The sequence below is a fragment of the Blennius ocellaris genome (assembly GCF_963422515.1).
Source record: "Blennius ocellaris genome assembly, chromosome: 12".
Taxonomy (NCBI): Eukaryota; Metazoa; Chordata; class Actinopteri; order Blenniiformes; family Blenniidae; genus Blennius; species Blennius ocellaris.
The window spans coordinates 16,696,951-16,709,006 of NC_137661.1; the positions used below are offsets into that span (position 1 = coordinate 16,696,951).

Sequence of the window (12,056 nt, forward strand, 5' to 3'; positions counted from 1 at the left end):
TTGACACTGAAACCTGCGAGTGAGTGGAATAGTTGGAGAACTTGGATGTACGGGGCCCCTTTCTGAATCTGAGCCTAATTGTATGGCGAAGGCGTCCAGCAAAGCCCGGGTCTTCTTCTCATGTAACGTCTCATTGATAACAGTAGCAAACACCTCATTTACAGGAACCTTAGGCAATAAGATCAGGTACTTTAAAAGCCATCCAAACACATTCAGACCCCGTCTGTGTCCCAACAAATAAAACACCTTGATATCGTCACAACTAAACTAGGATGATTCTGTCTTAATGTCCCATTTCAGGGACCAAGGAGCCCATAGTCTTTATGGCTCCCCAGAATTGCAGGTGGTAATGTCTGACACAGCAGGGCTTCTGCCTTTCGGATGATCAAAGTGACAAGTTTGCTCTGCAACCAGAGCCACTTACAGGTGACATCAAGAAGCAGCAAGACTGGCAGCTTTTCAGTCTTTGGTCCATTGCATCAGCCATTACAACCAGCAGAGGCCACGTGCTGTGGAGGAGTAGTGGGAGGAGGGGAAGGCAGATTAACAGACAGCTGATACAGGTGTATAGGCGGTATCAAACAGCAGCTCTGTCAATACAGCAGGCTCCAAATATCTTCAGATGGCGCCGGAATCTCTAAAGTATGCCCACCGATTTCACTATGACAGGATTAACTGGGAGCTCCGTATGATTTTCTCAGATTCTGTGACTCAACAATTCAGTGATCCACGTTGTATCGGCTTTAAAGGCCCCTATCCCAAGTTTCAAAAGCTTACCCTTCGGACAAGGGACACTCTTTTTCTCCCATACAGTTCCGCTTTGCCTTTTTTTTTTTTTTGCTGCATTCATTTGTTCATCAACCCCCACGTCCGCGCCAACTCTCCCATCCTCCCCTCGCTGCACATCTGCTGGGTTTGAGTTTTCTTTTCTTTCCCCCAGCGCCTTGCTTGGCCCAAGGCCCTTATAGCCAAATTGGTTTACATTGGAGAGATAAATGCTCTGCAAATGCGCTTAAACACGTACAGTAAAAAATGCAGACAGTGCGTGTCAGGATTATCACCCAAGTCAGGGGGAGAAAGGAGAACGTCTCTGTGGCACAAAGCTGGGGAGCCGGAGTGAAGCCTGCAGATACAGTCCGTCTCATCCACTTCTCAGGAGAAAGAGAGAGGGGATTTAGCATTTGCATGCTAGTCTGTAATTCCTGGCATTATATAACTTGTCGCCAACAATCAAACTCCTGTGGTATTGTGAAAGTATTGTTTCACATGGGTGAGCAAAGTGTGGAGTTACACTTCGAGGGAAGGCATTTTAGTGGCGCTGTCTTGGCAACATGGGGGGAGTCGGTCCAAGATGCATGGCAGAGACCACCCTATAAGCCCCGTTGAGAGGAGCTCCTCTGGAACACAACCTCAAGTGTGGCTGTCGCAAGAACCCACACTTTAAAATCCTCTCCGAACATCCAACTTGGTACAACTCAACCTGCTGTGTGATACACAGAAAATCCTGGTGACTTTCATAAAGGTCAAGATTGTGTTGTGTGTGTGTGTGTGTGTGTTGTATTGTTTATTTCTGATTCAATTCAATGCCACCCTGCTGCAGAATCTGAACTCTCCCATGGAATTTCCAGTATTAAATATATATATATATTTTTTTCTGATTATCTCCAAAAGGTGCATTGTGATTTGTCACCATTTACACTTTTACAGTCGCCATACATAGAATAGCAGCATGAATAAATAATTGTTTATACTGTAGCTTTTTTGTGTTTTTCAGAAGTCAAATTTGGTGATTGAGTTGCATAAAATGACCTCAAGAACATATCAAGAAATCATCTACATTGTGAATGAAATCTCTTTTTGCCCCACAACTTTGAATCATATGTTTCAGTAGTGGGCTCCGTGGGAAGTTTTGCTACAAGTGGGGCATCAGATCAAATATATGTTTTACCCCACTTCAGTGCCAATCAAGAGGTGAGTGTGAAAAAGTTAAAAAAGTTCTCGTGTTCATGTGTTTTTGATTACTGTGTTTACTTGATTGTTTGTGATTTTGATTAGTCAACAGTGTGGGTAATCCTTTTATTGGTTTATTTTATTCATTTATTTTTTTTACTAAACTTGTTAACAATACATATATAGAATATCAGTAAAATCTAATAAAGCAAAATTAGATAAAAGCTAAAAATGACTTTCTGGTATCGGACCCCTGAAGTGTAAGTGACAAACTCCTACATGAGTAAATCGGTGCTTCTTCACCACCAGGTAAAAGAAGCAACTTTTGGTGAGTGCGTGCAGAACTTTTACAAACCGCTTTCTTTCTTCCCAGCTACTGGTGCTGTTGCTGCCATCCCTTACGGGACGCCAGACTGACGTTGCTGTACGCAAGCATCGGTGTTAAAAAAAAAAAACGAAGCTGTACATGCTCCTCTGCTTGAATTTGCATGTAAAATCTCTAAGCAAGCACACACACACGCACACACACACATCCAGAATCAACCCCCACCAAGGCTCGCGAAGGCCCCCACTTTTTTTTTTTCTTCTCATCCCCACGACCGACCCCTCCTTCCAAATCGATGCCGTCCCCCTCAGACCTCCCAACACAAAGCCCTCGGAGCAATCCCAGCACAGAAATCATAGCACACCATTCAATCATTGTTTTTTCCCCTCTCTCACCCCTTTTATGGTGCCACTAAAGGTTTTAGCTGGGCAGAGAAGGAGGGCTGTCACTGAGGAAACCTTAGCCCATTGATGAAGTGACAGGAGCTGCCAGAATATGATCCTAATCCTGTTTCCAGCATTCTTTTAGCCTGCTGGCATTGCAATTCCTCCACACATTCTCTGAGCTGTCAACTAGGAAAATCCCTCTAATAGCGCATTGCCCAGATACACATCAAAGAGCTCCTGGAAACCTTCAGCGGCTTAAGCTGCCGTACACACACTCGCGCACTCACAAACACACACACACACACACACACCATTTCCTTTAATTTGCACCCTTACCATATTTACCAACACACACACAAAAAAAATCTACATTTCATATGACATATTGACCTCATATTCCTAGATTTTGCCAGACAATCACTCAAGAGAGATGACAAGAATCATTTTTACGGTCCCAAAATGATTTGTGTGTGCTGTAACCTGTCCCAGTTTCAACCGTCCAACCCCCCCCCTCACCTCCCTTTCTGTCCGCGGACAGTGATATAATCTTCATGGTCATGCAGTGAGGACGCAGGACAGACCGGGGAGAACAGGTGTCTGAACTTTGCTGACTCCAGAAACCCTTTCAGTCCAGTTTTATCTCTTTCTATTCTCACTTAATCCATCGATATCCCAACCGAAGGTAATCTTCTTATGGCAGAGCATTCTGTTTCGGTGCAGCCAAACCTCAGCTGACAGGGCGGGGAGAGAGGGAGAGAAGGGGGAGCAGAGGGAGAAAGAAGAGTGGGTGGGGAGATGGTGGGTTGGAGACTCTTAAGACCCTGACACTGTTCCTCAGTCATTTCATTTAGGATTATTTCTTCTGCGCTGGGTGAACAAGTGGCAGGTTCCCCACTATGTGCTGTGTAAATCTCACCGTTGAGGATAGCAGAACCCCCCCCCGCTGGCCTAAATTATTTATGGATCATCAAGGTGTCCACGGCAGAGCAGATCAACCCAAATTTAATTTTCACCTCGAACAGCGGGAAAATAAATGTGCTGAAATTTCCAAAAATAAAATAAAAAAAATGGAGGTTTTGTTTTATTCCCTTGTGTCTGGCAGCCAAAGATGATCCAGCGCACAATCAGATGTTGATTTTGTCAACTTGAAAACAAGCTTTGAACATTTGTTTCAGAAGTTTCCTGCAAAGTCTGAATGTTGATTATTTGTTTGAATGTGTGACTGCCTCCTAAAGGCTAAACACTATACGGTCTTTAGATTCACCAAATCCACAAGACCTTTAACTTAACATGTGATAGTTCAATGTGAGGCTTTGCACCACCAAATTCTTGGTTTTTTTTCTTTCTTTCTTACAGAGGTGATATTGCCATTTGATCTTGAAACATGGCGACGCGAGTACACGCAAACATTTTTCATGCTCTTTGCCAACCAAAACACTGTAAACAAGAGTCATTCTTTATATGTGATTTAATCCCTTGCAATAAACAGATAAATTACTCACAATCAGAACAGTTGAGAAATACATGTCTTCAATCTATGGTGATATAATACAGAGAGAGCTGGCAGCTGCAGTCACTGGCTCAGTAGGTCAGGTGAGTTGAATATAGCACCTGAGTTAACAAAATATCGCTCTGCTGCATTTGCATGTTCTTCACATATTTCACTTCTGCTGTTAGGTCCTTTGCTTGCAGTCACAATTGCAAAATAAATGGAACATTTTCTCTTAAATCCGTTGCACAAAAGGAAACATGGGAGTTACTCTTTAAGCAGGCAGAGATGAATATGGGGGGGGGGTATTTACAATGTACAGTCGTTTCTGGCTGAGCCGGCCGCTTTCACCTCAAGCGAGGAAATTGTCAACTGCAAAAACAAAAGGTCAGAAGCTGTGGCTGGCAGTGGAGTTATATTTACTGATCTGATCTTTATGTATGATATCACATTCTTATCCTGCTGCAAATGCCACAACTGGCTGTAAGCCATGCTTCAGTGGGGGGGGGGGGGGGCATGCATGCATAGTTCACGTTAAGAGGTTCATCAGCTCTGGATTTCAAGACTTTCTAACTTTACAGTGGAAGATCAAGTTAGAATGAGCGTCAAACATTGATTTAACAATTTTCCTTATTATGTTATATTATATTATATATATGGCCGATGATGTGTGAGGGGAGGAAATGCTCTCTGAAAACCGTAAACCGAACAAGGGACCAATAAGGTGACTGGTCTAAATTATGATTTACTGTCTTCAGCTGTGCTTCTTTTTTTCTTTCCCCCACCCGTTTTTATTACACTGTGCTGATTTATGAACTTTTTTCATTTCGATTGAGATATTTCCCATTTAATCAGATGTTGTCAACACTTGCTTTTTGTTTCTTTTATCACAAACTGCGAAAAGTCTTGATGCGCGTCTTGGTTTCTCGGTCGAGTCACAGAGCTGCTGTGTTTGAGCCGGGAGGGACGGGGGGGGGGGGGGGGGGGGGATGAAGACAAAAGTGACACATGAGTCCGTGTCACTCTCTCACATTTACTGTCCTTGAGTCGTAGCTACGGCCCTCACGTCGAGGCCCGACTGGGAATCCCGAGCTTCAGTTGGGGAGCGTGTCCAATCCCAACGAGGCCGCATGCTGCTTGGCCCTCAGACGGAGGTTTTCGATGCTGGTGGTCTTGCTGTTGAGGCTTCCCGGGAGGCTGCCTGGCGCCGGCTGCAGGAGCGGGCTGTTCCACACCTGCTGGGCCTGCGACAGGGTTTGGTAGTAGGACTGGCAGGGCAGCGAGCTCAGCGGCGAAGGCATGTTGACGTTCATGCCCAGGTAGGGCAGGGAGGACGGCGTGCTCATGTCGAAGGACGGGTAGTGCACCAGATTGTTGGTGGCAGCCATGTGCTGCCGAAACTGTTCCTGCAGCCGGAAGAGGCTGAGGGGCGACGACGCGTACGAGTTGCCCTGTGCCAAACCGCTGGTCACACTGCTGGAGGACGGCAGAGCAGGGGAGCTCAGGGGAGAGTCTGGAAGCCCAACAAAACAAGACAACTTCAGCACACTGATATTGTCTTTTTATTATCACATCTTCCCTGATTCAACAAAAAAAAAAAAGATGTTTTTACCTGATGTGGGACTCAGCCGCTTGCAGGATGGGGAGCTTCTCCCTGGCTGCGCTCCTCCGTCCCCAAGAGACTCCTCTCTTAGCTTCACCCTCATCTCCCCTCTCATTTCGTCCTCCTCCCTGTCAGCGCTGTCTTCCACTGCTGACTCGCTATCTGACGGCTCGGGGGAGGTGACGTTCACCTCCACGCTCATCTCTCCAGACTGGGGCCTCGCCGCTGCCAATCGCTCCGTCTCTGAGTGGCAGGACGAGGAGGAGGTGGAGGAGGGAGGTGGAGGAGTGTTGGGCTCAGGAGCCAGGGTGCTGGAGGTGGTGGTGTTGGTGGTGGTGGTATTGGTGGTGGCAGTGAGGTCGGTCTTGGAATCCTCCGTTGAGCCCTCGGCAGCTCCGCATGCTTCTTTCTGTTTCTGCAGCTGCTCTTTCTGCAGGCTACGCTGCTTCTTGCGAAACTTGGCCCGGCGGTTCTTGAACCAGACCTGGAACACGGACACATAGAAACATAAATAGATGCTCCGATGAACTAATTAAAACCTACCAACTTAAGGCCAGCGTCTTCTCAGACTTCATCACTTATCAGTCATTACAGTGCAAGAATTGACTTTGTAGCTTTCAAGGCGATGAATCAAACTCAAAAGAAACAATCATAAAGCAGAAAGTGCATTGTGGTTTCAATCTCCATCCTTATTGTTCTCCTCAGGGGTCCCTCAAAATTTGCCTGTAAGTTGTTTTTATCTTCTTTCTTGCTTTTTTTTTTTTAAACCTATTATTATTATTATTATTATTTTTACCTGCACACGGGCCTCGGGGAGGTTGGTGCACATGGCCAGGCGCTCGCGCATCACCACGTCCGGGTAGTGCGTCTTCTGGAAGGTTTTCTCCAGCGCCTCCAGCTGCTGTGCGGTGAAGGCCGTCCGACTGCGCCGCTGCTTTCGGTGCTGGGATCCATAGCGGGCCTCAAGAATAATGTCTTGAAATGTGCAGCCGTTGAGAAACAAGAAACACGACCAGTTTAATTCGAGGGCCTGCACGATCCACACGCAGAATGGCGTTGTTTTTTTTAAATAAATCACTGGGTGCACTTGTTGAGTCAGTCGAATGAGTTTAAAATAAACAACAGATGCTTACCAGCCAGTCTCTCTGCCAGAGTGAGCGCGTGCACGGAGGGCCGGTAGTCGGGAGCGTGCTGCGCCTGCTGCGCCGCCTGCTGGTGGAGGTTGTACATGGCGCTCAGTGAATTCATGGCGTGGAGGGAGTAGCCGTTCACCCCGTAGTGCTGCATGGCCGGAAAACTGTCTGCAGAACAATCATTCGATATGTTTTTAACTAAAAACAAACAAACCAAAAAAAAGTTATATCTATTTCAATGTGTTTTATATGTGTAGTCCAGTAGTGTGTGTTGTGGCCGGGTAAAGGTAAATGGCAACAAGTGAAGTGCAAGAATTAAGGACTAACAATCAAATGGAATTGATTTCTTTGCTTTATGACATAATTACTAACAGGACACTATGTAGTACATTATACGATTTTACTGAGATAAAAAAATCAGACGGGCAGCGTTAAACAACCGATAGAATCGCAACATTTTCAAAAGAAAACTATTTCCTACCCTCACAATTTACCTTCACTGTCGAAAACCGATCAAAAATAGACACAAAAGTACTTTTTAAAAAAAAAAAAACAAATAGACAGTAAACGTTCAAAGTCAAGCATTTGTCAGAATCTTTTAGTGGAAAAATGTAGGCCTTGTTATAGAGCTCAACGAAATGACAGATTTTTTTTTTATTCTGCTGTTTTGTGGCAAAATGTTTAAACTATTTTATCGAATCGGCTGAGCGATGAAAAATTGAGAAAGAAAATTCACGACAGTCACTTTTATAAAGAGACTGGCTTACTGCTAAAGATCAGAACAGATGTAGTTGCATTTTTGTACACACAACTATTGCATAATCTGAAAAAAACTGCTTTTATTATTATTATTATTATTGTTGTTATTATTATTATTATTATTATTATTATTATACAGACAAGAGGAAAAATTTTGATATTTTGTTTCTATGAACTCAAAGGACCGTTTTTTTTTTTAAAGAATTCCCCACATGCAGTCTATAATTTCCAGTTTTTAATTCTTTTTAAATGTATATATTTACATATATTGACAAGTTTATTTGAAACGCTTAACGTGGAAGTTAAACGGAGCACCCGAAGGTGCAGGAGAATATTTCCTTTGCGCGCAGAGATTGTGCGCTGCGGTGGAGGGCTTTTTAATTTTTTTTATTTCTGCGATCAGTCTCAGACACCCGGAGGCTGACGGGGAGACGTGTGACAGGTCCTCCGTGAAATGTGCATGGGATCCCCAATTGGGCTCCCGTCTAAAGTGGGTGCAAATAGGTTTGAACCGCACACGGCCATTCATTTATCATACGCGTGAAAGGTAGGCCACAGTGTGTGCGAAGAAAACGTACATTTAATGCAATAATATATCCACTTTTCACACCAACAAGTTGAGGTTTTGTTGATTTTTTTGGGACAGAATCTGCTTCTGGCTTTAAACGTGTAATCTGCTATATTTTTTTTGATCTGCTATTTTAAAAAAACTCAAAAAAAGCGCTCTTCTTTCAGGACAATGTCAGATGCCTCGGGCTCTGATTTATCCCCAATTATGCTAATTGCCGTGAATTTATGAGTAATACAGCCTTTTACTAAAGACTACCCGGGGGCAGGATCTCTTTATCTCGTGCACGGCAACGATTTAGCACATTTGCATTCAGATAATGCTTCGTAAACGTTAAGATGCAGTCATTCGAATACATTAGAGACAAAACAAACAATTTGCTGAGATGTTGTTTATCACCAAAATTACATTGTGGATCATTTACAGGTTGCCAGTGTTGCGAGGTTAGTTTTACTTTTCAGAGCAAGTGTTTCCCATCTCTGTCTGAAGTTTGCAAGATGAAAGAACTGAAGAGAAACAAACACAAACTTGCGTGCACAAGTCAAAATAAACAAAGTAATGAAACGGGCTAGGCTGTAATATCAAAAATAATGTCTAGACTTGTTCAATGTTTTAAATGACAACAATAACAAAAAAAAGGTCTTTAAACGTCCCACTTAAAACTTTCTTACCTTTCGCTCTGTGACACGAAGTGAAATACTTCCACCGGCAGCTCAATATTCGCCTCTTTCAAATCTTTTGCTCAAAAATCCGCAGGCAGGCGCTCATCCTGATCACTTTCTCTGCGTTTTTCATTCAGCCCGATATCCTCAGAGTATTCCCGTCCGTCCGTGCGCTCCGAAGCTCCGGCTCTCCTCTCGGGGGCGTGGAAGGACTCTGAGCCGCCACCTATCCGCCTCTTTAAGTGCTCCGGGTGGGGTCACCGGGACACCCCGACTCGGCGTCTCTGAGCCAATCACGTGGCTTGCCTACTTTGCCACCAACGCCACCATCGCCACACCCGCCTCCCCCCGTCTCCACAGTTAAATGCTTCACTTTATGGCCGATTACTGTGCGAGTTGCGACGGCACTTGTTCTGGTTGTGGAATGTGGATGGGAAGACAAAATACTATTTTTAATGTATGGTCTGAGAGGGGAGGAAAAAAATAATCTATTCTTGACATTGTTTTCAATGTTTCTTATTGGACTCAGGTGGACAATTAACAAACCAACTTTACTTATTTCAAATTCAAGGTAAAATCACAGTGGGAGTATATTGCGATGTTTGTATTTATTGATCACTACATCTCACAACGTTAAAGTTGGTATATGTTAACACATTACATCCATAGTGTGAACTTTATTCGTGTTTTATTTGTAAATGCCGATATCATCCTGAGCATTTTCTTCAAACACCAATTGCTGTGCGACATTTATTGTATAGATATAAACAAAATATTTAGAAGTGAATGCATTTGTGAAACGTAGGAAATTGTTTAACGAGTGATTACTTCAAATATACTTTTATTTCCTGATTAAATGATATGCAGATGGAGGGCTGCGTGCTGGCCTGACGCACCGACTGCGCAGCTGAGGCTTTGGGGTTAATTCCGCGCTTTAATTTTATTTTCCTCCTGCCTCGGCGTGACTGCAGTGTTGGTGGGAATGCAGCTGAGATGGAGGGATGCAGGCTGGGCTGCACAGCCTCCAGCGGCTCCCCGGCCCCGAGGGATTTAGGTTAGGATTGGGTTGACAAGACGCCATTTCACCCTCCAAAAAATGTCTTAAAATGACTGCTGGTAAGAGGATTAAAACAATAATGCCCCTCTCTTCTTCTTCAAGGTTTTTAGAAAAGATTTCTTCTTCCGAAGAAAAACCGTTTAGGCTGGAATTAAGGGCAGCGAAAGTAGCCTTTTAATGTAAAGCTTGCATATTTTGTTGAATTTTCTCCGGGTGAGAGGGGAGGAAGGTGAGCTGGGTGGTGAGGGGGTGAGATCCTGAGATTGATCTGCGGTCACATTCAGTCCCGGAACTTTAGTCTCCTGAAAACTGTTCCGGGAAAACAATTTTGGATTTTAAGCCTTTACCGATAATACCTGTAAATTTCTTATTCAAATTTCATATTATAGTGCTGAATTATTAATCATTATTATTATTATTATTATTATTATTATTATTATTATTATTATTATTATTATTATTGTTATTATTATTATTATTATTATTATTATTATTATTATTATTATGTTGAGGTAATATGTGTTTTTATGTGAGTAGAAATCCAGAACTAAGTGATGTGAATAAGGAGCAACAAGTGGCTGTCAACACTTGGATTGTGTTTTAAGAAAAGAGAAAATATAATCAATGTCAATAAGGTTGGTAACTTGTTGTCGTGTTTCTTTCCAGTGCAACGGTTTCCTCCACTTTCCCCTTTTTATGTCAGTATAGCTCGGGACGGGAGCAATTGGTCTCAGAGAGAGAGAGAGAGAGAGAAAGAAAAACGGATTAACTTGTGAACTGATGGAAATAAGAACTTAAACTGGAGGTAAATCTGGCCAGTGTCTCTTTGTGGGAACCGTTTCTAAAGCAATTAAAGCGAGAAGGAATTCTTCTCAGCTGCTCTTCCTCAAATCAGCTTTTTTACAGAACCTAATGCGGGCTAATGTCCAGCACGGCTGAGGGCTTTAGAGCAAGTGTCAAGAGGGTCTGCTATTAGAAAGATATTAGGCCAGTGGAGCAGCCGTCCATCCTGCAGGGATGGAGAGCACCGTCAATTCACACCGCCGCTTGTTTGTTTGGAGAACAACTGAAGACAATTGAATATTCTCGGCAAAAGTGTGGCGACTTTGTTACGTTGTGGAAATTGACCTCTCTCTCTCTCTCTCTCTCTCTCTCTCTCTCTCTCTCTCTCTCTCTCTCTCTCTCTATATATATATATATATATATATATATATAATCACAAGTATCTTTTCAACTGTAATTCATTTACATTTAAGGTGAATTTACACCTCTTATTCTTTCCTCGCTGTTGTTAAATAAGTTGCTATTGAGTGCACTCACAAGTTAAGCTATTATTCAAACCTTGTTGATTATTGTTTTACCAGAGCAGATTCCTTCTTTATATGTACAGTTGTTTATGACAATGTGATCCTCATATGGGCAACATTGTCTGAAAAATGTGCTTTGAATGTATTAGTGGTGAAAACAAAAAAAGAAGTTGAATTCCTATTGGCAAAGCAACCAAAAACGGTTTAAAGTTGAAAATCGTTTTAGAACAGTATGACATACTTTTACCTGAATACTTGGTCTGACATTATTTTCAATAGAGTATACAAGTGTAGTTTTATTATTGCAATGTATTGTAATTGTACTCTTATTACCTTTGTTCTAGACCACACCATCTGTTATGGGAGTCTGTTGAAGGCTGATGTATACAAACTGTGGTGGTAATGTGGAATGGAGCCAAAAGTGAAAGTTTTAGAAAGTTCTGTACATACAATTTCAGGTCACATTATTTGTTACATGACTAATGTGGCAAGCAATCAACAAGTGAACCATAATAATATTCCTTCCATGTTGAGCTTTTCTATTTTTTTATGGTTATCGTGCCAGATTGACCAAGCTGACATCTAATGACAATTAATTCAACAGTATGTGTCTCTTGTTTCTCTTCACTAATGCCAGATAAAGTCTTTGTGTCTCACCTGTTTTGTCCATTCCTGTTTTATGTTGACACCAGCATCTGTCTCATCTCTGTCGCTGCACACTTGTCTTTCAGTCCTTCCTCTCTCTGTGCATCTTGTTTTCAATAATAAACTATCTATGAGTCTGCTTCTGGGTTCGCCACTTCTCCTGGATAGCGCT

At 42.9% G+C, this 12,056-nt stretch overlaps 1 protein-coding gene across 1 annotated transcript; it reads right to left on the reverse strand.

The window, feature by feature from the left end:
• Positions 1–5,244: 5,244 nt before the first annotated feature.
• On the reverse strand, positions 5,245–7,040 carry LOC308137275 (diencephalon/mesencephalon homeobox protein 1-A-like; the record flags this gene model as incomplete). Its single annotated transcript, XM_080505892.1, has 4 exons — positions 5,245–5,663; positions 5,763–6,237; positions 6,550–6,728; positions 6,887–7,040. 4 exons carry the CDS (start codon positions 7,038–7,040, stop codon positions 5,245–5,247), a joined length of 1,227 nt encoding a protein of 408 aa, XP_080362018.1.
• Positions 7,041–12,056: the final 5,016 nt, after the last annotated feature.